This window comes from Mustela nivalis (assembly GCF_964662115.1).
Source record: "Mustela nivalis genome assembly, chromosome: 9".
NCBI lineage: Eukaryota > Metazoa > Chordata > Mammalia > Carnivora > Mustelidae > Mustela > Mustela nivalis.
Window position 1 is genome coordinate 80,726,043 of NC_139028.1, and position 27,974 is coordinate 80,754,016.

The following is a 27,974-nucleotide window of genomic DNA, read 5'->3' on the forward strand; positions in this document are numbered from 1 at the left end:
TGATCTCTGTCTGTCATATAAATAAGTGAAATCTTTAAAAAAAAATAATAAAAAGGATAGTTAGGGTAGGTTTTTAGGTTCTTGTGAGAACTAGAAAACCAGACTGGAAGTCTATGCAGCCAGGAATAATGTTTAAAGTTATGTTACAGAACCTCGTAGAAGTGATTCCACTATCCTAATATTGGGCACTAGCTGACATATGACATTGCTGATCTTAACAACAGCAGGCATTGCTGCCTCTGAGAAGTACCCAGAACTTTAGATGCTTATCATTGGTGGACGTAGGTCATATGTGTATGCCTAACTTACAAGGGAGTGAGCTAAAGGAAGCTTCTGTCATTTTCAGCCTCCATAGAGGAGGCAGGCCCTGCCTTGTTAACATAGAGAATTTCACAAATGGTTCAGAAGGGGGCAGCAAAATAGAGTGGCAGATACAAGGGAGTCTATGCTTCACCAGTACTTCTGTCTCTGTCCACAGTTCTGCAATGGAATTTGCACTGGAAACCTGATAGATGTTATGAAGTCCCCCTTTGCTTCTATGCCTTCCTTGATATTCTTTATGTAGAAAGCTGAATTGTACAGCTTACTCAGTGCTCCCTCATTTCTACCTGGTTGCTTTCCTTTTTAGTTTTTCTTTTTGCACCATGATCTCCTTCCCTAACTCAACTGGAATAAGTAAGGCTGAATGTTTCCATTTCCTCACTTTGCCCTGACGTTTTATTAATCTCCAATCTTTCTCAACCCCTTTCACCCTCCTCTTTCTCCGTTAACAAGTGCCTATTTACCTGGAGGGAATGGGGCTCCTCTTTCTCCTTCTTCCATTTGAAAAGCATAAAATGTAGCATCATGCATAATGGAAAGCATATAGACTTTGTGGGTAGACCTTATGTTGAATCCCTGCTTTGTCAGATAACTAGTTATCTAGTTAGCTGATTAAGACTGGTAATTGGGCAAGTTACTTTACTTTCAGTTCTCTTATCTGTAAAATGAGGATTATAATCTAGCTTTATAGAATCAGAATCATTAAATGAGATGCTTGAAATGAAATGATTGCTCAAAATGGTTAATTCCTCTCCTGAGTTACATCTGGTATACTATAGATTTATAGTGAAATGAGCTATAGCTAGTAAAATGAGATTAGTGTTAGGTTTATACTTTATATAAGTTTTAAAATTAATTTAAGTATCATGCTATTAAGACTTGACTTTCACACAGTTTATCTCAGTGTAATCAGTCACTGCTCATCGTTCATAGTGCTTGGAAGTTTCCTTTAGTATTTCCATTATTCACTGTCTACTTTCTCATCTTCAGATCTGTGTTTTTCACATTTGTTATTTTTGTTTTGTTCAGGGATATTGTAGTAGCATCATTTTTCACTGTTTTTCAGTATATAATTTTTCAGTGTATATTGCAGCTAGCTTAGCTGGGCCTAGTCACTATCTATAAGTTAATGATGGGAAAATATTTCCAATTTCCAAATAAGGATTTTTTGAAGATATCTTTATTATATAAATTGGAAATTGGTTTTTAAGCTTATTCAGCTTCAGAATGTTTGCTGGTTTAGTAGCTTAGTAGTATACTTCCCTTTATACATATCAATCATTTTGTCTTTGACTATTTAAAATCCTTCTCCATATTGTTGACATGTGTTGTGAAAAGAATAGTTTATTTTGACTTATTATCTCCTTTTATTCTAAACCTTTTTACTCTCTGGTTATTTATATACATGCAGTGATGCCAGTGCTTATAGGAATTATTTCTTTATGCATCTCAGTCTTACCCTTTAGTGTCCCAAAGTTTGTGAGGCATTTCTAAGGGATAAAGGATTTCCCATCTTTATCTATTCACCATGTGAGCTGTTCTAGTGACAAATGAATTCTGGGCAGTGAATCGAGAAGGACACAGATGTCAAAGCCATGAATTTATAAATGGTCTGTTAAGAGGGTGCTTTGTCCAATCAGTGCTTTGTTAATTTCACCTACAAAAAGGAATAATTATTCAATTATGCTTCTATCTGACAAAAATTAAATGACAAATGTGTCAGAATGTGAAAGTAAAGGGTTAGTCAGGATTCTGGCAGGTGGCCCAAAATTTTAGCCAGCTGTGAGGAGGTGGATATGGAACTAAACTGACCTATAATACTGATTACAGGTCCTTTATGAATATTCATTCTTCTTAGTAACAAAGATAAAAAATAATTTCCTTTCCAAATGCTAACAAATAAACCATGATTTTCTGTATCTTTGTGAAATGTAATTACTTGAGAAATATACCTCAACCCTAGAAAAAGTATAAAGTCAGATTCCTCTTGTTTGTTTCTACTTATTACCAAGCTATTTGCATTTTTTCCTTATGAAAACGTTATCCATATTTCTTGCTAATATTACTAATATAGCACAGAGCTTGATACAGAGCCAGAGGTCAGCAAACTTTTTCTACAAAGGCCAGACAATAAATATTTTCAGCTTTGTAACCCCTCCAGTCTCTGTTCCAAATACTCGGCTTTGCCTCTAGAACACAGTGTAGCCATAGATCATAGGTAAATAAATGAGGGGTGGCGATGTTCCAGTTAAACTGTTTATAGAAACAAGCAGGGGCTGAATTTGACCCATGAGCCATTGTTTGACACCCCTTGATATAAGGACTAATGATATTTTAAATTTTTCACAAAGATTTTTAATAATACCTGAAATAGAAGAACTAATTTGAATGTCTGTGTACTACAGGACTCGGAAGGATACCCAGTTTCCCATAGACCATAGTGTGAATGGCATTCCCTAGAAGTAGCACAATATGGTGGCTCTGATAATGACCTCCCTCATCCATTTCTCCCTTGTCCATATCAGGGGTGTTCATATCTGGCCTGCTGCCTGTTTTTGTAGATAAAGTTTTATTGGAACATAGCCAAGCCCGTTTATTTATTTATTGTCTGTGGCTGCTTTCACAGTTCTAGCAGCAAAGATAAATAGTTTCAATGAAGACCATATTGCCTACAAAACCTGAAATAGTTACTTTACAGAAAATGTTTGCTGATCCCTGGTCTGTACCCTAACTATATTCGTCTTTAAGGATGGAGTTACAGGGAAAAATGTGTGAAACTTGTATGATTGTCATATTAAGTCCAACAAAAGATAGCTGGAAGTTGCCAAGTATTCAAAGTTACTTTAGAATTCTGTTTCTGCTTCAATGTTTCTCACCAAAGGATCTGGTTTAAGAAACTAAACATGTGGGGCGCCTGGGTGGCTTAGCCATTCAGTGTTTGCCTTTGCCTTGGGTAATGATCCGGGGGTCCTAGGATTGAGCCCCGAATCCGCTCCCTGCTCAGCGGGAAGCCTACTTCTCCCTCTCCCACTCCCCATGCTTATGTTCCGTTTCTCACTGTCTCTATGTTAAATAAATAAACAAACAAACAAACTAACTAAACATGGTTTCCCTTAGCTAATGCTCTTCCTGGCTCAGCATAGTCAGCAACAAATCAGATACCTTGAAGAATTTGTATTAGTCAGGAATTTAAACAGGAAACCTAACCATGTGGGTGGAAGAGGAGGACAGTAGAAGTAACTCAACAGTCCATGGTAGCCCAGTACCCAGTGCTGTAGCCCAGTGCACTGATCACATCTGCCTCACATGCCCCTTAGGCAGGACTTGAGAAAGTTCTTATCTTGACATAGCACCAAGTATTTTTTCTGGGTGTCTCACACATCAGGCTTGAAAGGAACAATTGCTTTGATGCCAGCAGATCTTATCATGGGCTTTATTAGGGGGGCGCCTGGATGGCTCAGTGGGTTGAGCCGCTGCCTTCGGCTCAGGTCATGATCTCAGGGTCCTGGGATCGAGTCCCGCATCGGGCTCTCTGCTCTGCAGGGAGCCTGCTTCCTCCTCTCCCTCTCTCTGCCTGCCTGTCTGCCTGCTTGTGATCTCTGTCTGTCAAATAAATAAATAAAATTTTAAAAAAAATTATGACCCCATATGCACGCTGCTCACTCTGCCTAGAACACTCCCTCCCTGCTCCTAATTCATGGGGTCTTCAGTTCTTATATACTGTCCTGTACCTCTGCTATAGCCATATCTGAATTAGCTCCTTTTGCTGTGAGCTCCCTCAGTATCTTGTACCTCCCCTTTCTTACTATTTATTGCATCATCAATAATTGCCCCTTTTTAAATGATTTGTCTCTTTCTACATGTTTCAGAGTAATGTATAAAGATTTAGTATCTTTGTAAAGTTAGCATATTGTAAATTTAATATTAACAAATATGCTCATTTCTGGTTTATTTGATTATGCTCTCTTGTTTTAATATTGTAATAAGAACCTATCATTGAAATCCTTATTTTAGTCTTGCCATCACCATAATGGAAATCTTTTTTTTTTAAAGGGCTACAAGATGGAACTTGGTTATTTTCCCTGGTCTATATCTGTGTTATTCCCCCACTACTAGTAATCAGCTGCTAATAATTCATAGTGATGATTTGGGGATTTATATTTAGCCTTTGAAAAAAGTATATTTTGCCACAAAGGGAGATAATGATAAATTGTTGGGAATTTCATCTGTTACAGTCTACCCTGATATTTGCACTATCAGCCTTGTGGCAGTAAGTGATATGAATAAACATGCCGATAGAATTGCTTTTTGGGATAATGTGTATGGCTTCAACATGTCCTGTATGAAGAAATCAGTTATTCCAGAAGCTGTTGTGGAAGTTTTAGATCCAAAGACTCTTATTTCAGATGCTTGTAGTATTAAGGTAGGTGTTTTTACCAATTTTATTTTAACAGAATTGCCATTTTTATCAGTTTTCATTTATGAGTTCAATATTTGAAATTAACATATTGATATTATATATGGGCTTTCAAAACAGTGGCTATCCTTCCTATATTAACCGGTCTAATGTACCTTGAGGTTACAGTATTTACCAGTTGACTATATCATCCATTGGAATCACTTACCTTTTTGTATATCACAGTTCCTTACTCTGAGGGCTTTGAAGGTGAAAAGTCCTGCTGTATTATCATTTATGCTTCATCACCACCTCCATGGCCTTATTCTAGTTTCTCATTTACAGTGAGATTATTCATTCATATCATATGTTCTATACAGTTTAACATCTCATGTTCAAATCTCTTCCAGCCTTTCAGATTAGTAATTACACTGAATTTGCCTATGAAGCTGAAGCCCTACTCTGTTCAGATTTCTCAGTTAATTCCTTTTGTGTTTTAAAATCTTACCGTTCATCATGTTACTCTTTAGTTTTACTGTTAATTTTGCTGTGTCAAATTTACATAGGTTAAATAATAACTTTGCAGTGAAAAGCCATTGGTTTTCTTAAAAAATCCTTAATTTGTCTGTTTCAATTAGATAAATATAGTTTGTTCAGTTTTAGGTTCAGAGCATTGCCTGATATTTGTAGTCACACTTTCATAGCGTCAATAATTGTTCTCTGCATAGAATGGATATTCAATAAATATTTGTTAATTTTCTTCATAGATAAAATATTTAAAGTTGGCATATAATAATAAACTTAAAAAGTTTCTCAACAAGAGCAAGCTGATTAAAATTGCATTTAGCTTTTAAGAAAAAACTGTAACCTTGTTAATGATTATAGTACTGTTGAATCCTGTGGTACACTGATAATAAGAGATTTATTTGCATTCCTTGATTCTGGGTAGGAGTGTACAGTTTCAGCCAACTCAGCCTCAAGGCTCTGCAGAAGAGGACGGTAGTGGGGGGAGGGTATTTTTCTCTATAGTGCTCTCTTTGTTTAATGCCCAAAACTTCGATGAATAAATAGTTGAAATAGAAGATTTTAGACTAATAACAAAGATGTTCAAAAAGTACACATACTCTTTCTCTTTTTTTTAAACATTAATAAGTATTTATTTTCTTGTTTGTTTGGGTAAATATATTTTGTTTCATCTTCCACAATGCTCTATAAATAAAACTCAACCACACTGTAACTTCTTTAAAATTTTCTCAAGCTATTTAGAAGAGGGTAATGGCTCAAGTACATAGTCCTATGAATTGTGTATGCTGTGTCATAATCTACTCATGGCAAGTCAGGCCTTCATGACCTCCCTGCTCTCCAAAGTAAAATGAAGAAGAAATTGAACCAGGGCAGAACAGGAAGATAAGGCTCTTTGGCCATTGTTTTCCTGAGTTGAATCTTCTTCCTTGGCTTGGCTCTTTGATTTTATCTGTTACGGTTTTTCCTAATATCTTACAAAGTTTTCTTCAAATGCAGTTACAAAAAGGAATTCTAAAATACCTTATCCTTCTCATTAGTCTTTGTTTTCAAGTTGGCATTTCCTATAAAAATGTTGACTCTTATCATGTATAATTTATAGCAAATGTGTACCACTAATGGTATACAAAATTATTTTAGTTGGAAAACAAGAAAAGAATTTTGTTTGAAGATGTTTTAGTGTATCTCGGAAAAACTCTAGCACATCAGAGCCATGATTTGATATGTAGTGTTCTTACAAGAAGTTTAAGTAAAAAAATACTCATTTGGTTTATACAAAAATTAAACGATAGTGCTAGTAGCCTTTAAATTTGAAAACAACCCCAGAAAAAAAAAAAAAGAGGGGGAAAAAAAAACCAACCCCAGAAGTGAGGTTTGAATGATTAAACTTTGCAAACCATTGGTTTACAGTAATCCTTTTTGCATAAAGAAATATTTATCTGTTTGATTTTGGGTTTGTTTTCACTATTTTTACTAAATTCTTCCTTCCACTCTTTCTTAATGGGTAGCAAATAGATTGCCATACAACATCTGTCTCAGCTTTGGAGTTTTCTTCAGATTTTACCCTGCAAATTACAAAGACATCCATGTGCACGGTAAGCGGTTTCATCTCCTTTCACAAATCTCACTAGCAGTGCAGTTGATGGGCAGGCTAATGAATTAATTACCGGACCTGTGATGAATGAAAAAGACTATTGCCTTCGACAGTCTATCTTTGCCTTTGTTAGGCTATTGAACAGATCTGTTTTGATGGGTCAGTAGACTTCAAAAAAGTTAGTTTAGTTGAGAGGAGAAAGTACTAGGACACCATGTTTGCAATGATTTTTCTTTATAAAGTCTTCCTTATTGCCTCTCATGTAACTGATTGAGAGTACTAGTCTTTATCTTCATAGATAAGTTCATGTCCTTTACCTCCTGATAACTCTTAATACTCAATATAGATGGAAGTAAAATATGTTCATTTGGTATAATATTTTATATTCCTCTGTAAAATATAAGAAAGAAATGATGATTTACCTTTCTTTAAAGAAGCATCCTGGTGTAATTGGTCATTAGAAAAGTTTATCTGGATTCCCATTTGGTTCTGGCACTCATTAGTTCCTTACTTTGCTCAAGTTACCTAGGTAATCTGTACCTCAGACTAATCAACTGTTTTAAGAGAAATAGTAATAATTTCTATCTTGTAGACTAGTTATACAGATTAATGAATTAATATATGTGGAAGCACCTACAAAGTAGCCAGAAATGTTAGATTATTAAAATATATTAATTTTTTTCTTAAATATTTTCTAAATGTTTATTAATACTAAGATAACAATATTTTTTACCAGGAGACTCAGAATGTTAATAAAATGTGGGCCTTTACTTGAGAAAGTATGAATTTACATAAGTGGTATTGATACAAATATTTATATTAAAAATTAATTGTATAGTTCTTGAAATACTAATTGTACCTTCAAAATTAAAATTTTACTGAAAACTATATAATCCATAACTGTGTGAAACAGATTATAGTCATGTTGACTTTGACTCTTGAACCTGACTTTTTAAAAGATAAACATACAAAAGATTTTATGACTTCTTAAAAATTGTTTCTGTCCATTTTGATCTAATACTATTTTAAATCAAGTGAGTGTAATGGTGTGCTTTGATGTTTTGAAGAATTCTTTTCATAGAAATTGTTTTTACAGTTTTTACAAAGTAGCTATCTAGATCCCAGATTTTTTATTTTATTTGGGAATACCCAATATATTTGTTTATCTGATAAAAACAAAATTTCATTCTTCCCATTCATTTCTCCCAGATTTTCCAGTTGTTCTTTATAATAACTGAAATAATTTGTTCGATTGAAATTGCAGACTAAAGGTTTTAAGTCTTAGAGTTAAGCCCTGTGTTTGATATTAGTAATCCTTGAGAGTTAAAAAAAGACCTCTTGATTAATGACAGTTTATTGATCTATAAGGGAATTCTTAGATAGAAATTGGCATATTACCAGTATTATTAAGTAATATTATTTTAGGTCATCTCTCCTTGTCCTTCACATGAATCAGAGAGCAAATGTAAAAATGTAGTAAAGACTTGAAAAGCTGTTTTTAGCTGTGGACATTTTTTAGCTTTAGGTAGACAGAGGAGTTTACTGAGTTTTTTTGAAATGTTCATTTTTTGGGTTATTGATCAGGGTTCTTAGTTTTAGACAACAAGGTCCAAATCAGCTTGTTAAAGCAAACGGTGATTTACTGAAGAGTTAAGCAGTATAATTCCAGACACACTGGGAGAGCTAAAGGAATAGACAAAATACTCTCAAACTGCATCTTGGAACTAGCCTGGCCACAAAGCAGGCCTGTACCACTGCAGGCCCTGTAAATCCAAGAGCCCCTGGCCCTGTTAGTGAGTGGTAGGCCCCACTGACAAACGCAGATCAGCAGAGCTCTTCACTCCCATCCTGTTCCTATACCCCCTGCCCACATCATGCTGTCCAGTTCCTCTGTCCAGATCTTCCTTCAGCACCTCTGGCAGCACATAGGTCCGGTTGTACACTAGTGATTAAAAAGTCTTAGCAAGCAGTTTTAGCTGCAGTAGTGTTGTGCTACAGAAGAGTTTCACAGTGCATGTATAGAATTATTTTCTATTCCTATTACTTGCCATAGAGTAAAAGAAGCTTTTTGTTGAAATAAATTGTACTTACCCTTTAATGATCTTGGTTTTATTCTGTATATTTAAAAGAATAAAATAGAAACCAAACACAAAAAAGCTCATAAAGTCTAACACAAAAACTATAATAGAAATTTTTGTATTAAAGAACATATCAAGTAGGTACTTGCTGCATTTGTTCCCCTATAGAGTTCTGTAAGAAAGATAAATCCAAAAGAAACTGTTATATTACCTTATTTCCTTAAAGAGCCTTTTAGATTAATATTTTTATTCCCAGCATGCCTGAATGATTTCAGTATAAAAGTCTAGAAACGAGGTAAGTCTGGTGTTTAGGTCGGAGGTGGCAGAAAGTTGAAGTGGACTTGTGTATAAGTCTGATCACTGCTGAAGAACTCCTGTAATCACCTTTGAGAGGAATGTATAGTTTCAAACCATATTTATTGGATACATGCCAGGTACTGAACATAGAAATTTTAGTACTTATTCAACTTTAACCTTTCTGAGATTATTCTGTCAAATAATTTGTCAACAAAAATTTTCTTGGTGATAATGTCTTAGTCATTGAACACTTGCATGCCAGACAATGTGGTAACCACTTTAAAATGATTATTTCATTTAGTCTTCTTTTTTTTTTTTTTCATTTAGTCTTCTTAATAATCATTTGAAGTAGGTACTAATATTCCCATTTTTTGGGTGAAGAAAAATAAATCACTGTGTCTTACTTGTGCAATATCCTGACCCTGCTAAAAAACAACTCCAATAGGATTGTACAAGCTATTAAGGGAAGATACAGAAACTTATGAATGAGATATTTGAGATGTGGAAGAAGAGAGGGAGCCTGTTGCATTTGAAACAGATCTGAAAAATCTAAAATATGTTGCATATGAGACAGGTCTGAAAAATGTGATTCTCAGCCAGTAGTCTAGCAGTTGTTGGTAGGGAGAGAGAGTGTGATCAAAATACACTCTTTCTCAGAGAAAGGGCTAACAGAGTTATATGATAAAGTAAGTGACATAGCCCATCCTCTTTGTTGAGAAAAAGTAGATCTTCAAAAAATTTTTTTCTTCATATATTCAGAGTGTATTTTTTGTTATTCGGTCAAGTGTCTACATGTCTTAAGTACTTCCTTTCCTTCCTGGCATGCTTACCCTAATGTGAGCCTGGCATGAATAAGGGTTTGTGGCCTGTAATATCTTTATTACAGTTTCATTATTTGTGAGTCCCAACTATTCATCCATATCTACTCCAACTATCTTTTGCTCTTTGAGGTGGTGCCAACTTCGTACACTCTTCTGCTACCAACCATCTGGAGCTATTATACAAGCCTAGTCTCTAAGGCTACTTTTGAATAGATAGATTATTCGCCTGGTTACTTGGGAATAATCCACAACAAAGGTATTAAAAAGGATGAGTGCCTAATTGGAACTTTGTTTCTCCTTTATAGTGTAAGAAGAATTAGTGAAAATACTTAAAAAAAAAAAAAAAAAAGGCAGTACCTGCCAAAGAGATGGAAAAAGTTACTTTGGGGAGGAGGAGGTATGGCTTCTTTAGATAGGGTAAAGGAAAAAGTATCTGCTTTTCTACTGCTGAATACAAACCTTCAAATATATTAAAAAATATTAAAATCCTCCTGCTTAAAACTTGAATGCATAGCCAAAAAGTAAGATGGATGATTTCTCTGAGTAGTTAAGCCCATTTTAAATATATGCATAACCATTTATTTCTAATGAGATTCTAAATTTGTAGCCTAATTAAAATATTAAAGGAAATTGGATTTTTCAAAGTAACAAGATGCTAAGAAAACCCCCTTTGCATTTAATTTCAAAAGCATGTGTGCTGTAGACTGATAGTGTTTTTAGATGGCTTTCTCAAGTTAGAACCTTTAATAAAACATCTTTTCTTTGCAGTGTTCACCACCAACACACACAGGCACATACACACACCACAGAAGAAATTTGATAGCATTTTTAATGTAGTGTTTTTGCATCAATAAACTTTTTTATGTTTCTGGGAATTTAACAGGTTATGATAATCATATGTCTCTTGGATATTGGTTAAAGGATAATTTTCCAATGACTAGTAGCGCATACATAGCAATTTTTTAACATTTTTTATGTATCTTATATTATTGACAGTTTAGGTCAAATTGCCTTTGCTTTCATGATGAGGTATGAATTGTTAGCATCTGACTATCACAACAGGCTGCCTAACATTGCAGTAAATGAGCAGTCAAGTCCATTATTATATGGAAAGTTTACAAGTGTCGAAGGGAAGTGGTTTAAAGCCATACATCTTAGAACTAATATGTTATATTTTGTGAGTTCTAGTGTATTTTTGTCATTTATTCAATTGTGTAATATTCTCCCTTTCTGTTCCATCAGGGTTCATACTGGCGTCTGTGTGTTTAAAAGGTCCTTAAAGATATAGGCAAGCATATGCATTGAATGACTCTTCATACTGCCTTTTATGTAACAAATGAGTTGTTTACCTTTAAAAGGAAAATATTTAAGATGATTTTATCAGATTACATGTATAAATCTTGTATGTATGACATGTAAAGATTTTTATTTGATTTATTAACTCTTAGAGCAGTCATTTTTATATTTTTAATTTCAGCATTATATTTTCTTTTATTCTACATCTCTGCTAGCATGCACTAACAATGACTGGTACAACAGTGTTCAGTTTGCATAAACTTCCCTTAATATACTTCTAAACATCATTTAACAAAGAACAATATTTTTCCTAGGCATTTTTCTTTTACTACAGTTGCTAAATTAAAGATGAACCACTGGAGGAAATAAAAACCAACAGACTTTTTTTTTATATTTGTACTTAAAAACCTCTTTCAGTAAAGTCTTCTGGATTTTATCAAAGTACACTAATATGAGTATGGTGGCATTGAGAGGTTTTTAATTTTTATCATAACTTTAAAAATCATTAATATAAGGATTTATATTAACAGATTTTTCAGTTAAACAAATATTAAATACTACGTCCCAGGCACCTGTCTGAAATCTATGTACAAAGGTGCGTGCACGCAACACACACACACACACACACACACACACACACACACACATCCCTGTTCTCTGTCCTGAAAAGGCACTTAAGTGACAGGAGACAGGGGCTAAGAAAATTTTAGTATGAATATAAAAATCTTAGTATAGATGTATACACAGAGTGGTTTGGGAACGGGAACACAAAAGAGATATTTTCTGGAGGAAATATTGTAGTTGGTAATTAAATTCTATAGCCAAGATTCTATGAGGAAGAAAAAAACACTTTGCCGCTCCCCAGAAGATTTTATTTTAAATGAAGGAACCTGATTCCAAGGATGAAAATGTTGAAGGAAAAGACTGAAGTATAGTAGCCATTTAAGAAGTTCACTTTGGGATAATTTGTTTACCTATTATTTAATTCACTTTTTTTTCTTCATCTACAGTCTTCCTGCTGTTGAGATAGCCGCAAAATACTTTCATGTTAAATATCATGGTTTTCAGTTCCATAATTTCTATTTTCATTTTTTGAGTTATCATTCTTTCATTTTTTTTTAAACCAGTTTGGTCAGTCTTTTAATCTAAATTTCTTAACATATTTATAATCACTCTTTTAAGATCTATTTGCTACTTCCCTAAGCCAACTGTGATTCTACTCTGTTGTTGTTTTTTTTTAAGATTTTATTTATTTATTTATTTGACAGAGAGAAATCACAAGTAGATGGAGAGGCAGGCAGAGAGAGAGAGAGAGAGGGAAGCAGGCTCCCCGCTGAGCAGAGAGCCCGATGCGGGACTCGATCTCAGGACCCCAAGATCATGACCTGAGGCGAAGGCAGCGGCTTAACCCACTGAGCCACCCAGGCGCCCCTGGTTTTTTTTGGTTTTTTTTTGTTTTTTTTTTTTAAGTTTTATTTACTTAAGTAATTTCTACACCCAGTGTGGGGCTCAAACTCACAACCCTGAAACTAAGGGTTGTGCACTCCTCCAACTGAGCCAGCCAGGCGCACCCCTGTTGCTTTTTTTCTTTTGATTATGGGTCATGTTTTCCTCTTTCTTCTCATATTTCATAATTTTATATTTTGTGTTAGTCATTATTTGAAAGGATAATACCGATTAAATAGGTAGTATTTTCCCCTAGAAGGGGTTCCACTTAACTCTGCCTGGCAGCTAGGTTTAAAGGGCTGATACCTTTTATCTAATTTGGAATTGAGCTTGGTGAGGGCTAGGTACCAGGGGCACAGGAATAGGCCCCTCTCTCTCACAGTTTCTTGGGAAGACAGTCAAAATACAACTGAGTTTAGGGAGAAAGACAAAGTCAGGATATTTATGAGGTTTGGAAAATCTGATCATCAGTGGATCTATCAGTACCAAGCAGGAAGTTGGCTACAGGAGAAAAGGTCCTCATGGATTTGGCATGGCTCATGATCTAGTTGAGATTTGATAGATGCAGTGAGAGGGTGAGTTTCAAAGTGTATCTCGAAGAGTAAACAGTCTAGTTGAGCTTTCTCTTTTAAGAAGAAGGCATTTCCTCTCTCAGGATTAGTTGAAAGGTCTGTTGTTCATGTAGACAGGTTTTCTTAAGGTGCTTGAAACAAACAACTTCATCTCCTAGGCAAATGGCAGAGTTGAGTAGTAATGTCATGTTGATGGTGACAGTGAACTGTGTGCTTGTAGATGATTTTGGCTTTAGGATCTAAGCATTGCAAGAAAACCTCTGCCTGCTTCAAAGCACAACTACCAGCTTTGTCTACCTTCTGGGTTTGCTAGCTCTACCTGTCAGGCTTTTCTAGACTTTAGTGTACCATACTAGCTCAGACCTGCCCATTAAAAATTGACTGGGTTCTCCTTGTTCCAGCTAGGTTGCTGTGCCTACAGCATTTTTTGCTGTTTTTCCCACCAAGGGTCCCAACATTGGATAAATGCCCTCAGGTATGAAAGCCACTGTTTCTCTCTGCTCAACTAGAGGGGGCTGGCTGGCTCATTCCTCTCTGAAAATAGTTAATCTAGACTTCTTTGTCTTCAAGATTCTTCTGTGGTATTAATGAAAAATATGATTGCTTAGTTTAGCGAAGATGTTTTTATTTTTGTTGTTATATCAATGTGAAGACCCTTTGCAAACCTCTGCATCCTAACTAGAAACAGAAGTCCCTGCATGTGTTGTTTTTAAAAGCCCAATGTGGAAAATCTGGGCCTATGTATTTAAGACTTTTGAAAGTTGGGAAAAGTAAATGAACAAAAATTCAGTCCATGAACTAAAAAATAAATTGTATGTTACTTCCCAATTCTCATTTTGGTTTTCTTCCCCCTTTTTAAATGACATACTTGATAAATGATAGATATATTTGAGAGACACTGATAATTCTTTTGAGGGAGTCAAGACAAGTCTTTGGTTTACAGTTTTTTTTTTTTAAGGCTAATGCAAATGTTATTAAATGAAACTTTATAATGTTTAAAATTCAAACTTTAATGATTCCTTACTCATAGTATCATTTTTATTTTACTTTTTAATTAAGCTTTAAATTTTTCCAATAGCTTACAAATAAACTTAAGATGAGCCTATTTCTTTGTAATTGTGTTCTTAAGTCTTCTTTCAAGGCTTTTGAAAAATCTCTGACAGTTGAAACCTACTAGTTCCAAACTCATTTCTTGGGTATTAAATCAGCTCTTAGTACTTTTAGGTGTAAACTGACCTAATTTTGACATTGCAAAGCTAATCAGCTAAGGAAACTAATTATTAAAACACATCTGTGCTGCTTAGAAATTGTAAGATTTGTTTTGAACTTGCATCATAGATTTTAGTGGGACATCTGGTATATATTTTAATAGGCTTCATTAAGTAAATTTTATGTGTTGGGGGGAGGACATTTCTAATTTTGTGATTCTACCTCTCCATCAGTTTTAGATTTCTCCTTATATAAATGACCATAAGATCTAGAGCATGGTTCATAACTTTGTACTCTTCTCTGAAACCTGAACCTTTATAGTTAGGCTTCAGTGGCGGTGATAGTATTTAAATCTCTTTAGTTATTCACAGACTGTTTTTTGAGTAGCATTATGTACTAAGAGCTGGAAGGCATTGGGGATATAATAACAAGCCAAAACAGTTCTTCTATTCACAAAGCATAAATGAGGGAGACTGATAATTTAAATTCACTTTATGGTTACATGTGATAATAGCATGCTAGTTATATAAGAAAGTGTCGATATTTTTTAGAGATGTAAACTGAAGTATGTCAGGGAGAAATGACATATCGGGCATTTGCTTCAGAACAGTTCAGCAAAGATAAGGGGGCAGAGGAAGAATAGATGAAGTAAATTTGCCAAATAGTGGTAGCTGTTGAATATGGGTGACAGGTACTCAGAGGTTCTATAATTGTGTGTGTGCTTAAAATGTTTTATTCGTAGATTTTTTAAAGAAAAATACTAATGACAGCATACTAAGAAATGCGTAAGAGTGATAACGCAAAGGTACTGTGCTAAGTTGTTTCCATACGAGACGGCGACCTGCTACTATAGCTCCCAAAGATGAACACATGCTTCCTCTGTGGCTTAACTGTTTCACTTTTAGGTCTTTACACAACAAAAGTGAGCTCATGTTTTCCAGAAGATATGTACATGGTATCCATTGTGGCCTACTTGATTATAATCCTGAACTGGAAACAAGCTAAATGTTTATCAGCAGTAAAATGGATAAATTAATGTAGCATATTTATGGAGTAGTATATGTCAATGAAAAAAGGTGATCTTGAGTATACATATGCTACAACATGGATGAATTCTTCATGAACAGAAAAAAAAAATCTGGAAAGTTTAAAAATACACCATGGAGCACCTGGGTGGCTCAGCTGGTTAAGCACCCGACTCTTGATTTTGGCTCAGGTCATGATCTCAAGTGCCTGTGATCGAGCCCCACATCAGGCACCATGGTCAGTGGGGAGACTGCTTGAGGATTCTGTTGCCCTCTGCCCCTCCCCACAACTTTAATGCATGTACGCATGCGTGTGTACGCACACACTTTCTCTAAAATAAATAAATCTTTTTACAAAATAAACAAAAACATATTTTTAATATAACATGGCACTCTGTTACAAGCTGTCTCCTTCATCTGGAGCCCAGAAATGATTTGTACCATTGCCAGAAAAACTAGTTGAATTGAACTTACTGAGGGATGGTTGATACATTAGGGATTTTCCAGAGTAATTTTGATTACTTGACTTAACCATTATGTGACTAATTCTTCACGTAATATATGACTCTACTATAAAAGGGGGCTTTGTCTCATATTCAGAGGGATTCTATCTAGTTCTGATATTGTTTGTATTTGACTAAAGTCCAGGTGTACCCATTGCATTGCCTATAAAATCTTGCATACTTCTGTCTGGCCCCCACCCCGTATCTTTCTTTTTTCCCCAACCACAGAGTCTAGCCTTCTGAGCTAAAGCCCAGAGGATTTTAGCCTTTTTAAAATCTGGATTTTTTTCAACTTACTTTATGGTTAGTTGCCTTCCTGTCTATTTTTGTACTTTTTCCTTGGAAATGTACCATTAAGAAAAGTTTAATTTTTAAAAAAGCTATGCTTCCCACTTTCTAATAACTTTAAGGTATGTGTTCATTGAGTAGAGTAGCGGGATGAATCACCTGCAGTTTTAAACCATTATTTAAACCTGCTCAGAGAGAATGCAGAAGTCCGCAAAATGAGAAACCCTGAACTTGAGTCCTTAGAGTGAAGAGATTCCTATGCTTGAGCCTCCTTTGAAAGCCATGCTGTAAATAATGCCTCTGAATCTGCATTTTTGAAAGTTCATTAACAGTGGTTTTAAAGCCTCCAGTTGAGTTATATTATAAAAGGATTTGAACACCATATTGTTCTAAAATAGAATTTGAGTAGAGTGTTGAAATTCTTCTGTTGTATTACAATCATAATTTAATTCTAGATAGGAATAGGGTCATGCTTGAAATCAGCAATGCCAAGGGTCAGAATAAATGTGAGAGAAATAATCACACTCAAGCAGGACCCAAATACTTATCTCAAGCACAGCAATAAGCATAAAAATGGCTTATTTATCACACAATCAATAATAGTGAACTCTTTATTGGATGTGTCAGGGGAGTTCCCCCTAGACTTATCTCAGAGGCTGCCAATTAGCATTATTACATTGTGATAATAAATGAGTTTGACCAGGTATTTTCCTCTTTGACTTAGACAGTTATCCCCACAATAATGACCTATAAGGAAGTAATCTTCTCAGTTCAGATTTCCTTTGACTTATGCTTTGGCAGAAGCCGTCGCGAAAATTGGCATTCAGAAATTCTGCACATCCTAAAGCACCTAATGTTTCCAGCTGTCTGATGTATACATATGTATTCACAGGAAGGATCAGTCTTTATTGGAAGATGAATCAAGAATTGGAAAAATAAATCTTGTTACAAATACCATATGGCTCAGAACATATCAGTTACCAAAATCAGTCCATCTTTCTCTTTTCTAGAAGACTGAATGAGAAAAGGGCCAATCTTGAAATAGTAGAGAGTTTTCTAAAAGTGATTAAAATCAAAAAGGAAAGTTTAAACAGTGTTAATGTAACTGGTTAAAAGCTTCAGTTTTAGGGGTGCCAGTGTGGCTCAGTTGGTTGAACATCCAACTCCTGATCTCAGCTGAGGTCTTGATCACAGGGTCATGAGTTTGGGTCCTGCATTGGGCTCCATGCTGGGTGTGGAACCTCCTTTTCAAAAAAAAAGCATCAGCTTTAGACCCAGTGAAGTGAGTTTACTAGTATGACTTTAGAAAGAGGTATTTAACTTCTCTGAATTTCAGGTTTTTCATCTGAAAAGTGGAGATCATAACAGCAATACCACCTCATTATTTGAGTGTGCTAAATGAGATAATGTACACAAGCATTTACTACTATGTCTGGCACATAGGAAGTCTCCATAAAATAAGCCAATTATTATTAAATTTGTTTTCCTGCCTTGTTGCACTTTGAATGAAAAGGTTGTGCTTTTTTTCATTTTTATTTTAAGATGTTATTTATTACAGAGAGATCACAAATAGAGGTCACAAGTAGAGGAGTAGGCAGAGGGGGTGGGGGGAAGCAGGCTCCCTGCTGAGCAGAGAGCCCGATGTGGGGCTCAATCCCAAGTCCTTGAGATCCTGACCTGAGCCAAAGGTAGACGCTTACCGACTGAGCCACCCAAGTGCCCTCAAAGACTACTTTCTTTACAGGCAAAGGTAATGCAATGAAAACTCTTTAATTTGTCCATATACCTCACTATCTGATGTATTGGGGAAATGAGACCTTTCTTCAGAATGCTTCATTTATGCAAATAAGCTGCTTCTAAAAGCAAAATCACTTCTTTACTACCTGCAGTTTTGCAAAGAGTCACATTTTAAATTTCTAGATCACAAAGACAGTGACATAGCTATTACAGAATGCCCTTCACTTTAACAAGGATATGTCCTGGCTGTCCCAAAAGATTGTACCATAGCATTCCACCTGATTTTTTATTCTTTTCTGCTTATCCTTTAATTCAGCATCCAACCTCATGGATACAGGGTGGGCCAGAATCAGTCCTGTGGCCCCAGAAATGTAAGTTATTGTCTCACCCAGCAGTGTGAAGAGGAAGCAGTCAAAAAACACTGAAATTACAGACATAAAGCCAGAACTTATGACAACTGGTATAATTACCTTCTTTGAAAAATTGCAGCCTCCACAGGGCAAACATAAATGAATGCCACCAAGTACTTAGTTCTCACTTCAGCTGTTGGATACTTTTTTAGTAGAGCTCAGATGGGGAGGAGGAAGCCATCTTTTTACCTTAGTTTTTTTTTAGATTTATTTATTTATTTGAGAGAGAGTGCACATGAGCTGGGGTGAGTGGGGGGCAGGGGGAGAGGGAGAGAGAATCTCAAGCAGGTGCCCCACCAAGTACAGAGCCTGATGCATGGCTGGATCCCAGGACCCTAAGATCGCAACTTGAGCTAAAATTAAAAGTCAGATGCTTAACCGACGAGTCACACTAGTACCCCTACCTCACTTTTCCAAAGAGAAAATACCCTGTTCATTTCTGGAAAGTAAAGTGCACCACATCTTCTACCTGCCTCCTTTTTCCTGTCTGTCGGAGTTTCTTTCAGTGTTTGATCTCTCAATTTATAGTCCCAAAGGCCTGTAAAAACAAGTGGCATTTGGAATATCTGGGTGGCTCGGTTAGTTGAATGTCTGCCTTTGGCTTGGGTCATGATCCCAGAGTTTTGGAATCGAGTCCTCTGTGGGGCTCCATGCTCAGTGGGGAGTCTGATTCTCCCTCTGCCTACTGCTCCCCCTGCTTGTGCCCCCTCTCTCTCTCTGCCAAAGAAATTTTTTTTTTAATCTTAAAAAAAAAAACAACCAAGTAGCATTTGATAGGACTTGATCACCTAGGAACAAAAATGGGTTTTCAGTTTTAAACCTCTTCAGCCATCATTAAACTGGTTTCTTTTGTTTTTTGTTGATATTTAAATACAATATATCTCCTATTTTGTGCTTAAAATTTAGAATGTTTACTTATCATTGATAGTATTTTCTGCCATTTGAGGAACTAGGAATGAGCCTTTAGGTGGGTATTTTTAGGGAACATTAAAAAGCAGCATGAAAAATGGAATATAAGGAACAATAAGCATTGGTATAAAACAGTGAGAAACTGCTGCTATGCCAGGAAGCAGGTAGGCGATAGAAATCTAGAGAAGCAGTGGGCTGCATGTTGTGTAGTGGCAAGCACACACACGCAGAAATGCTTTCCAAGACAACTTTTCATTTAAGCAACATGTATTGAATACTAGTCCTTTGTATACTAGGATGCTAGTTCTGGCTTCTGTGTTAGGTACTGCGAGTACAACACAATATAATCTCTGATCCCCAAGACCTTGGTTTAAGAGAGGCCAATGTATAGATAGATAATTGTAATGTGGTATTCTATAAGAGAATTTTAATAAGAGAGGCATATAAAAGATACCCCTGGCCTGGCACACTCTTACCTGCTTTTCCTCAGTAATCCTGTTCATACTTAAGGTTTTACTTTAGGCATGGCTTTTTCCAGAAAGCCTTCCTAATACTGTGTGCACTAGATTAATGGGGAGCAAATAACTGTTGTCGGTGTAGACTTCAAAGAATGTTTCCCTCAAGTAGTTGATATCTAATAGCAATTTTGAATTTTAAAAATAGGAAGTTATAAGAGAAGTAAAGCATCATGATTTTCTTTTCCCAAAGGCTGACAGGAGTTGAGCATATAATATCACTTCATTATTCATTTATTAGTTCTCTCAATTAGCAACTCTTTATTAATTTTCTATAGAGCCTGCACTTCCTGGCTCTTTCATGCCTTTTAACTGCACAGTTGTCTTCACTGTTGAGGTAGAATGTCCAGGTGTTGTGCCTGGGCAGTGAGGATACGGAGGAGAGCACGGACATGGTGAGACTGCCCTTCAGGGCTGCAGGGCTCTGTAATTAAACCAAAAGCACTTTGAGCATGGAATGTGTTATTACAGGGAGAAATAGAGAAACATCTATTTGGCGGGATTAGAAAAGACTAAGCCCAGAGGAAATAATGTGTAAACAGACACATGGTAAATGAGAAGAAGCTAGTTTAGGGAATGGAGGAGTATTATAGGCAGGGAGCCTTAAGTAGGAAGGAAAAAAATGCAGTAATAAATCTGCCCACTATAATGGTGGACTACATAAAATGGAGTGACCCTTTTGCTGAGAATGACTACAAAAGCTAAAGAAAATATAAAACACTATCTGTTTGAAGGTATCAGAGATATAAATTAGTAAAGCATTATCAAGCTAAAACTCAGAAAAGAAAACAATCCAGAGAAATGAGACTGACGTTTGGGTCTGCTTTTGCCCTATAGGCATTTACCAATTCAGAAGTAGCAGCTAAGACTTGTGTTGCCCTTTGATAGCCTCACATGGATAGGAATATAAAAATCAGGACTTTGTGATTCCCCAGTGCTTTGCATTGTGACCATGAAAGACTGCACCCAAGAATAGGGTAAAATTATAGATAAATAAACCCTTCCATGGACTGCAGCCTAGCTTCAAATCATCTGGGTGACCCAGGAAATTCTCAAACCCCATTAATAGATTAAGATGATCTTAGGGTTGCCAGCACCCCCAGATTCATTGCACAAAGATTCTTTCTAGAAGATCATTATCATTGGCCTTAAATTATTTCTACAGTTTTTCAGATATAAGGTGCAGATTATAATCAAAGGTAATCAGTCATACAAGGACACAAGACAACATAAATCAATAACCAGCTGAAATAGTAAGCAATAAAAACAGCTCCAAGTGCTCCAGATTTTAGATATGCCAGATAATGGACTTTAACTCTTTGGGGACCTGGATGGCTCAGTCGTTAGCGCATTTGGCTCTTCAAAGTCGTGAGTTCACACCTGATTTTAGGCATGGAGCCTATTTTAAAAAGTTAAAAATAAAAATAACTATGCATACTAAGTTGAAGGACAAAAGAAATTGTAAATTTCAAGCCACAATTGAAAACATTTAAAAAGAATTATAGCAGATTTGAAAAAGAGTCAAACATATTCTGAAACTTAACTAAAATGAGTTTAGCAGCAGATCTTAGCACACTGGTGTAGAAATGTTTATTGAACTAGATTTTAGGTCAAAAGGAAATATCTAGAAGGAAGCATGGAGGGATACAAGTGGGAAGATTTGGGAAGGGCAAGAGAAATAGAGGATACAAGAAAAGTCCTAATATATCTTTAAATGGGAGCACCAAAGGAAAGAAGGTGAGAATAACCACCAGTTTATTCTCTGTATTTAATTAAGAGTATGGCTTTTTTTCCTTTGTTTGGTTTCTTAAAGTCCACATATGAGTGAAGTCATATGGTATTTGTCTTTCTCTGACTTACTTTATTTAACATTATGCCTTCTAGGTCCATCCATGTTGTTGCAAGATTTCATTCCTTTTTATGGCTGAGCAATATTCCGTTGTATAAATATACCATACTTCTTTACAAATTCATCTACAGATGGGCAGTCGGGTTGCTTTCTTATCTTGGCACAGGGGTGCATGTATCTTTTCAAATTCGTGTTTTCATATTCTTTGGGTAAATACCTAGTGGCGGAACTACCATAATATGGTAGTTCTATTTAATTTTTTTGTTTTCCTTGCCAGAAGAGAGATATCAACAAAAATGTTTCTATGGCTGATTGAAAGAAATTACTGCCTGTTTTCTTGTAAGAATTTTATGGTTTCAAGTCTCACATTTAGGTCTTTATTTTGAGTTTATGAATAAGATTAACTTAAAAATTCATCCACTTCCAGATACATACCCAAGAGAAATGAAAACATATGTCCACACAAACACTTCCACATGAGTGCTCGTAGCAGCATTCTTCATAATATCTAAAAAGTGGAAGCAAACCAGATATCCATCACCTGGAGAATGATTAAACAAAATGTAGATCCATACAGTGAAGTAGTATCTGTCCATAAAACAAAACATATATTGGTATGTACTACAACATGGATGAACCTTGAAAAGGTTATGCTAAGTACATGAAAGCATTCCATTTATATGCTCTTGCATTTGTATGATTCTACTTATATGAAATATTTAAAATAGGAAATCTATAGACAGGTCTGGGAATAGAGGGGGAATGGATACAGAATTTCTTTTTTGGGTAATAAAAATGTTCTAAAATTAGATTGCAACAATGGTTGTACAACTGAGTATTCTTTAAACTGAATTAATGCAGTTTATTTAAATATGAAAATTTTATGGTATGTGAATTATATCTCAAAAAGGAGGAAAAGAGGGGCGCCTGGGTGGCTTAGTGGGTTAAAGCCTCTGCCTTCAGCTCAGGTCATGATCCTTAGGGTCCTGAGATGGAGCCCTGAATCAGGCTCTCTGCTCAGCAGGAAGCCTGCTCCCCGCCACCCACCCCCCCCCAGCCTCTCTGCCTTCTTGTGATCTCTGTCTGTCAAATAAATAAATAAAATCTTAAAAAAAAAAAAAACTACTTAGTGCCTGTCAGTCTTAGACTGGATAAATAAACTGTTAGTCAGATATGCCTTACAGCCTTGTAACAGTTTAAGTAAGGTGCAACAGTGTAAGTGAATCTAAAAAACAATAGTGAGGAAAGTAGCCAGTCCACAAAATACTACATGATGTATGATTCCATTTATGTTGAAATATGCAATAGGGAAAATGAATCTGGGATCTTAGAAATCAGTATAGTGGTGAGCTAACAAGTGCTGGTGAGGATGTGGAGAAAAGAGAACCCTTGTGTGCTGTTGGCTGGAAGGTAAATTGGTGCAGTCACTGTGGAGAACGGTGTGAGTTTCCTCAAAAGATTAAAGAATTAATATATGATCCAGCCATCCCACTTCTGAGTATATGTAAAGGAAATGAAAACAGAATCTCAAGGAGATAGCTGCCCTGCCATATTCATTGCAGTCTTAGAACAGCCGAAATCTGGGAGCAACCTTAGTGTCGATCAGTAGATGAGAGGATAAAGATACACACACGTGCATATATAAATACACAGAGGGCTATTCAGCCATCAAAAGAAGGAAATCTTGCCACTTTCAACAACATGGATAGACCTCGAGGGAATTGTGCTAAGTGAAATAAGTCAGACAAAAATAAATACTGCGTGCTGTCACTTACATGTGCAATCTAAAAAAGCCAAACTTACAGAACAGAGAGTAAAGTGGTAATAACAGGGGATAGAGGGTGGGAGAAATGGGGAGATGTTGGTCAGAGGATACTAACTGAGTAAGGTCTGGGGATCCAATGTACCTCGTTATGCTTACAGTTAATAATACTGTATTATAAGTATTAAAGTTATTAAGAGAATAGATGTTAAGAATTCTCACCACAAAAAAGAAATGATGATTATTTGACACGGTGGAGGTTTTCACTAATGCTGATCACATTAATGGTTAATTACTCATTAATTAATTAATGATTAATGGTAATAATTTTGCAATATATGTATATTAAATCAATACATTGCACACCTTAAGTTTATAATCGTTATGTGTTAATTATATGTTATATGTCAATTATATCTCAATAAAGCTGGTGGGGGGAATCAGAATAGTAGTTACCCTTTGGGCCGGAGGTGCCTAGGATTGGCTCGAGTGGATTACTGGGGTGCTGGGCTGTTCTATTTCTTGATCTGAGTTTCATTTCTTAAACTGGGTTTCATGGCTGTGTTTTTTGAAAATTCATGGTGTACACTTAAGTGCACTTTTCTGCATATATACTGTACTTTAAAAGGTTTTTAAAAGTGAAAGTATTAGTAAATGTCAGTGATTATTGAGTATATAGAACAGTATCTTGTGTTTATAGCTAGGAAAAAATGTTGAGCAGTTAGGGCATGTAAGCTCTCAATTTATGAAATGTCAGAATTAAAGTACTTACGTTGTAGGCTCTGAAGAGGTGATCTCTTCTTCCTAAAAGCACTTTAGTAAGCAATTTTGAAATTACAAGGGACCCAGATAAGTAAATTTAAAAGAAATTTCAGTTACAACCTGAAAATATTTTAAGTAGGTCAAAAATTAATTTTATTGAATTTTTTAGTAAAAATACTTTTTAAAAAATATTTTTAGACCTATTGTCTGTTTTGCTACTTCCCCTATTGCTTGGTCTATTTCTAAACACTACTCAATTTGGCAATATCCCTTGAGGAGTATATGGCACTTAATATGTATTGTTCCCTAGAGGAATTATGAAAGAAAGAAAAGATGCAAATTTTCTCTTGGGATAAAATAGAAAATTAATTGAAGAAGAAAGAGTCCATGATTTAAGGTATAGTTAATACTGGGAGAAAATCATACACAATTTTCATATTTGTTGATTTCATCTTCTGAGTTTAAATACCAGTTATTACAGCAGAGTTCATACTCTTTATGCAGCAGCTTGCATGGCTTAGTTTATATTATCATCTTGTTTATATACGGTGATGTAAGCTATAGTAATCATTTTTATGTATTTTCTTCTTACGCTTTCTTTACTTGCTTCAGACTCATCATCAGTTGGCTTTTGAATTTTGTATTAAGATTTTGAAAGGAATACTCCAACAAAAAATGAATTGTATTTTTGTTATAGTGATTCTGCTGCATGGATTACAAACACTCTATCTCCATGCTTGGATAAACTCCATCAAAAGCACATTATCCTCCTACTTCTGTGGCCAGCTGCCTAATTGTATCTGCTGTAACCACACGCTGTTGGAACATGATACCAATGAAGAACAGAAATGATAAATTACTCCCTGCAGGTGATAGTGATAATGATAATTTTTAATTTCCTTCTTCCTCATAAGGTCTAGTCTGATCTTATTTCATTGGCTGCCATCCTGTTCCATACACACATGATACATTTTCTTTAAAGAAATACTCATCACACCAAAATACACGAGAAAATAATTTATTTTTATTCCAAGTCATTGTTCTTCAGATGAGCATGTATAAAAATGAAGTGCATTTACCTTTGTGTGTCTGGGATAAACAAAACATGGCTTAAAACAGACTTTTAAATATTCAGTTTACGCATACTGTGAGTTTTTTTCTTCCTCTTTGTGAAATCCACAAAGAAGAAACAGTTCATTTTGAAAGACTATATTCTAATGCTTAGGAATGTTTAAGATGCACAACAAAGCTACATGCCTGAATTATTTTCCTATATATGTGGAGGATCCCCACCAAATTACAAACGTGATCAGACTGTCCCAGAAGTTTGCTGCATATGCATGTATTTTTCTTTTATTCTGTTTTCTTCTATAATGAGCACTGTTGTTGTTCTTAATTACCACAGACTCTCCCGTCTCTCAGTCTAAGGACTTTATTATTATTATGTTTTTAAGATTTTATTTATTTATTTGACAGAGAAAGAGACAGCGAGAGAGGGAACACAAGCAGGGGGAGCGGGAGACTGGAGAAGCAGCCTTTGCGCTGAACAGGGAGCCCGATGCTGGGCTCAATATCAGGACCCTGGGACCATGACTCAAGCCAAAGGCAGATGCTTAATGACTGAGCCACCCTCAGGGGCCCCTCAGTCTAAGGACTTTTTAAAAATTTTTCTGATGGTGGTATAATCAGTGAGATGTTATTTATTTAACTGTGACCTTGCCTTTACAGATTAGTCCAACTTCTACAGATGTTTTATTTTAATGCTTGTTTTTTCCCCCCAGCAGTTCCCTTTGCCCCTGACAAGATATACGTGTGGAACAAAAGAGAAATGTATCCGGTCTTAGGCCTTATAACCTATCTGATCTTTTTCAAGCGCATGTCAAGCTGTGCTCCTGTTACTTATTACCATTGCCTGTTAGCCATCATTTTCAGTTTCCTGTGGTTGTTGTTTATTCTTACATTTGAATGACTTCCACAGAGAGAGTGTAAGTTCATTGAAATTAACATTCAGCAGACCTAGAGGTAGCCTGTCAAAGTGATAGTAACAAGGTGGTGAAACTAATAGAAAAATGGTGGCATATTTATGTTCTTCACCAGAATAAATAGCTTTGTCCCTAAATCAGCTGACGTATTTGGTTATAATGGCTTCACAGAGAATAAAAACACTAATTGTAGTTCAGTTGGGTTTTATAGTCTATGATTCAAGTTTAATGACATTTTTTCCTCTTTTTGTCTCATATCTTATTTTAATTATTAAGGACCACTTATAAGTTGGGGGGAGCCCTTTCCCTTTCAGTAGCATTCTACTTCAGGGTTAATACCCATTTTAAAACCAGAAATGCCCTTTGGTTGTTTTAGAGCAAGAGTTTTCTACTTGCTCAATTATGTGAATCTTTCTGGAGTTTTGTGGGGGTTTTTTTGGTTTGGGTTTGTTTTTGTTTTTGTTTTTGTTTTTGTTTTAAGATTATTTATTTATTTTAGAGAGAGAGCAGGAGCAGGAAGAGCAGAGGAAAAGAATCTGAAGCAGACTCCACACTGAGCGTGGAGCCTAGGTGGGGCTCAATCTTAGGACCCTGAGATCATGGCCCCAGCTGGAACCAAACGTGTGTTGCTTAACCAGCTGCATCACCCAGGTGCCCCAGTTATGTGAATCTTAACAGTCTGATGAGTCAATTATCTGCACATAGTTTGTTTTTTTGTTTTTGGGGTGGGGTGTTGCACATAGTTTTTTATTGCAGGTGAATTTCTTCCTACCTTCTCGTGCTTCTGCTTCATGGCAGCTGTAGAACTGATTTTGGTATTACCTCCACCAGACATGATTAGGGAGGTAAATCTGTTTGAGTTGAAAAACTATTGTGCATTTCAGAGGGAACAATAAAGTAGATGTGACTTTAGATTTATCTTTGTCATAGGCCCCTGCCAAATTCTCATAATCAAAGTGAATATATCTTTATTTTTATTTATTGTCTTGAGGCTTAGCATTGTTTTATTACCCCAAACTATCCAGTATTTCTTTCACTGTATTTGGGGGGCTTGGAGGAAGATGAGTTTCTTTGATTTTTAACTGAATTTCATAGATAGTTCAATTTGGGGATTGGAAGACAGTTCTAAAATACCTTTGTATTCTCAAATACTTTGATTTTTTAATTCTGTTGCAAACTCATGCATCAGTCTCCCCTCTTCGTTTAGAGCTATGTACTTTATTATAATTACATTTGTTCTATCATAGTAATATTGCCAGTCTGTCTTTTACCAGAGTTAAATATATGAAGTTTTGCTTTGTGTATTTTAAACAGATTTATATTTATATTTGTATTTAGATCACATTTCCTGGTAATGGAAGTTGTTAGTATTATAGTAATATATATTTTATATAATAAATATATATAATTATAATTATTGTATAATTATATAATGATAATAAATATATATAATTATTGTATTATAGTTGAAAAACTTGTCATTTTTTTTTCAAGTTCATTTAGTTCTATTATATATTAGATATTGCCCTAGCCTTTGGGTATACAGAGGTGGGCGTTCCTAAGGGAACTGATAAAAGGTAATAATAATTAAATTGAATGTCTCTCCATGCAATACTATAGATCATTTAACTCAAGTGTTTAAAATAATTTATTATCACAGAAGCTGTTCATTTTTATGGG

General features: G+C 35.5%; 1 protein-coding gene across 4 annotated transcripts in view; it reads left to right on the forward strand.

The window, feature by feature from the left end:
• The window catches only part of PRMT3 (protein arginine methyltransferase 3), a 129,958-nt gene that overhangs the window by 83,704 nt on the left and 18,280 nt on the right, over nt 1-27,974 (forward strand). For 3 of the 4 annotated variants that reach the window (XM_082747368.1, XM_082747371.1, XM_082747370.1), the window contains 2 exons: nt 4,557-4,744; nt 6,748-6,834. In XM_082747368.1, coding sequence (XP_082603494.1) covers nt 4,557-4,744; nt 6,748-6,834 — 275 coding nt within the window. Of the gene's footprint in view, nt 1-4,556; nt 4,745-6,747; nt 6,835-13,744; nt 13,868-27,974 lie in introns of those variants that run through there. The other variant, XM_082747369.1, reaches the window with a different exon arrangement.